The 2,966-nt window shown below is 50.9% G+C and overlaps 1 protein-coding gene across 1 annotated transcript; it reads left to right on the top strand.

Moving 5' to 3' along the window:
• The first annotated feature begins 624 nt into the window (after positions 1-624).
• kcne4 (potassium voltage-gated channel, Isk-related family, member 4) lies at positions 625-1,068 on the top strand. The gene has a single exon (XM_072473202.1). The coding sequence runs from the start codon at positions 625-627 to the stop codon at positions 1,066-1,068; it is 444 nt and encodes a 147-aa protein (XP_072329303.1).
• The last annotated feature ends 1,898 nt before the right edge of the window (positions 1,069-2,966 follow it).

Raw genomic sequence — 2,966 nt, 5'->3', positions numbered from 1 at the left:
CAGCTTGCAGCCTGTCGCATTATCCCGGGACGAGTGGATTTCTCCTGGGTGTGTTCCATGATAGTTATCTCGGAGGGGAATGGAAGGATTGAAAGAAAGTCGGTTCACTCCCAGTGAGCTTGCTCTCTTTCGTTTCTGATTGAACTTCCTCTTGAGGGCAGCGTTCATGCGGGCGCATTTGACGCCAATTCGACTTTCTCCCGCTTTTGTTCGTGTCTCCCGCCCGAAGCCTGACATCTCCATCTGACTGTGAACTTTCCTTAGCACGTGACGGTGCACAGTGCAGCCTATATAAAACTCTGCAGCTCACTCAGACAGTAAGCGGGGACAGATTCCTGGACACCACTCGCTGAAAGGGAGCTCCATGAATTCTTAAGTAACTTCGACATTGACAGAAGTTTCAGTGGCACCTTTCATCACCAGTGGTGAGTAATTACCTTACATGATGTTTGAAACAGAATAGGTGAGATTGCATTTTCAGCTTTCTTTGTAATTTAGTCATTTAAAGTAGACCAGTCAAATCTGTTCTCTCAAACTCTTTTAACATTGCCACGGCTTTGCATCTATGCGCTTTAACCTGTTAATTCCTTCTCCCAGACACATTCTGTGAAGGACATTTCAAAGATGGATCACTTAAAGGCGACCAACTTCACTGAACCACACGCTGGGGCGGCGAAGGCTGCAGGTGAATCGGGGGACAACCAGTACCTGTACATTTTAATCGTCATGTCTTTCTATGGAGTCTTTCTCCTAGGGATAGTGCTGGGCTATATCAAATCCAAGAGACACGAGCGGAAAGATGACACCCCGTTCCTGTATGATGACAGAGGGGAGTGGGCTGGACTGAAAGCGGGGAACATGCCCCTGGTGTTCAGCCCCTTGCCGGAGAGCGTGGTGCCCGCTCTGTCTTGTACCATGTGCACCATCGAGAACAGCGTGAGCTCGGAGGCAGCACAGGACATCCAACTGGCCGCTGGGGAAGGGGTAGATGGAAATGAAAACCTGCTTAGTGACATCTCAGACAGCAGTGAGAGCAGCGCTCGCCTGCCAACTGAAAACCCTTGTTGAAAGGCAGACTTATCAGAACGCAATGCGTGGCTAAAGTTACAATTTGAAGCGCAGATCGTCACCAAACGCCATGCTTGTGGCTGGACTGGACAGATGGTGACCAAACTCAATTGGACGTCAATTGCCCGAATTAGTTCAATATACCACGATTGCCACCCCCCCCCCCCCCCACCACACACACACATACACTCCCCCCACACATACACACCCACACCCCCATACACACACACACACAAACCCACATCCCCATTCACACACACACAAACCCACATCCCCATACACACACACACACAGCCCCATACACACACACACACAAACCCACATCCCCATACACATACACACATCCCCATACACACACACACAGCCCCATACACACAAACGCACATCCCCATACACACACACACAAACCCACATCCCCATACACACATCCCCATACACATACACACATCCCCATACACACACACACAGCCCCATACACACACACACATACCCACATCCCCATTCACACACACACAAACCCACATCCCCATACACATCCCCATACACACATCCCCGTACACATACACACATCCCCATACACACACACACAGCCCCATACACACACACACAAACGCACATCCCCATACACACACACATCCCCATACACACACACACATCCCCATACACACACACCCACATCCCCATACACACAAACGCACATCCCCATACACACCCACATCCCCATACACACACCCACATCCCCATACACACACACAGCCCCATACACACACACACAAATGCACATACCCACATCCCCATACACACACACACAAATACACATTCCCATACCCACATCCCCATACACACACACACACCCACATCCCCTTACACACACACAAGCGCACATCCCCATACACACCCACATCCCCATACACACACCCACATCCCCATACATACACACGTCCCCATACATACCCACATCCGCATACACACACAAACGCACATCCCCATACACACCCATATCCCGATACACCAACACATCACCATACACACACGCATCACCATACACACACTCACATTCCCCCCACATCCCCATACACACACACCCACATCCCCATACACAAACCCACATCCCCATACATGCACACCCCCCACACACATCCCCATACACACAAATACATACCCACATCCCCTCCCCCACTCACACCCACATCCCCATACACTCACGCACATCCACATACACACCACACATCCCCATACACATGCATACATCCCCACATCCCCATACACACACACCCACATCCCCATACATGCACCCCCCCCACACACCCACATCCCCATACACACAAATACATACCCACATCCCCTCCCCCACTCACACCCACATCCCCATACACACACGCACATCCCCATACACACCACACACACCCACATCCCCATACACATGCATACATACCCACATCCCCATACACACACACACGCACATCCCCATACACATACCCACATCCACACACCCACATCCTCATACACACACACCCACATCCCCATACACACACACACATCCCCATACACACACACACATCCCCATACACACACACACACACGCACATCCCCATACACATACCCACATCCACACACCCACATCCCCATACACACACACCCACATCCCCATACACACACTCACATCCCCATACACAGACCCCCCCACACACACACCCACATCCCCATACACACACATACAAATCCCCATACACACCCACATCCCCATAAGCACCCACATACATATCCACATCCCCATACACAGGCACCCACACATCACCATGCACACACATACAAATCCCCATACACACCCACGTCCGCATACACACACATACACATTCCCATACACACACCCACATAGACATACACATCCGCATACA

This window comes from Scyliorhinus torazame, chromosome 14 (assembly GCF_047496885.1).
Source record: "Scyliorhinus torazame isolate Kashiwa2021f chromosome 14, sScyTor2.1, whole genome shotgun sequence".
Taxonomy (NCBI): domain Eukaryota; kingdom Metazoa; phylum Chordata; class Chondrichthyes; order Carcharhiniformes; family Scyliorhinidae; genus Scyliorhinus; species Scyliorhinus torazame.
Note: the sequence above shows the minus strand (reverse complement) of the source record. Positions and strands in the feature narration are given on the sequence as shown.

What these genes read in the sequence shown, in the direction of transcription:
- kcne4 (XM_072473202.1), top strand. Translation starts at nt 625, where the DNA reads ATGGATCACTTAAAGGCGACCAACTTCACTGAACCACACGCTGGGGCG.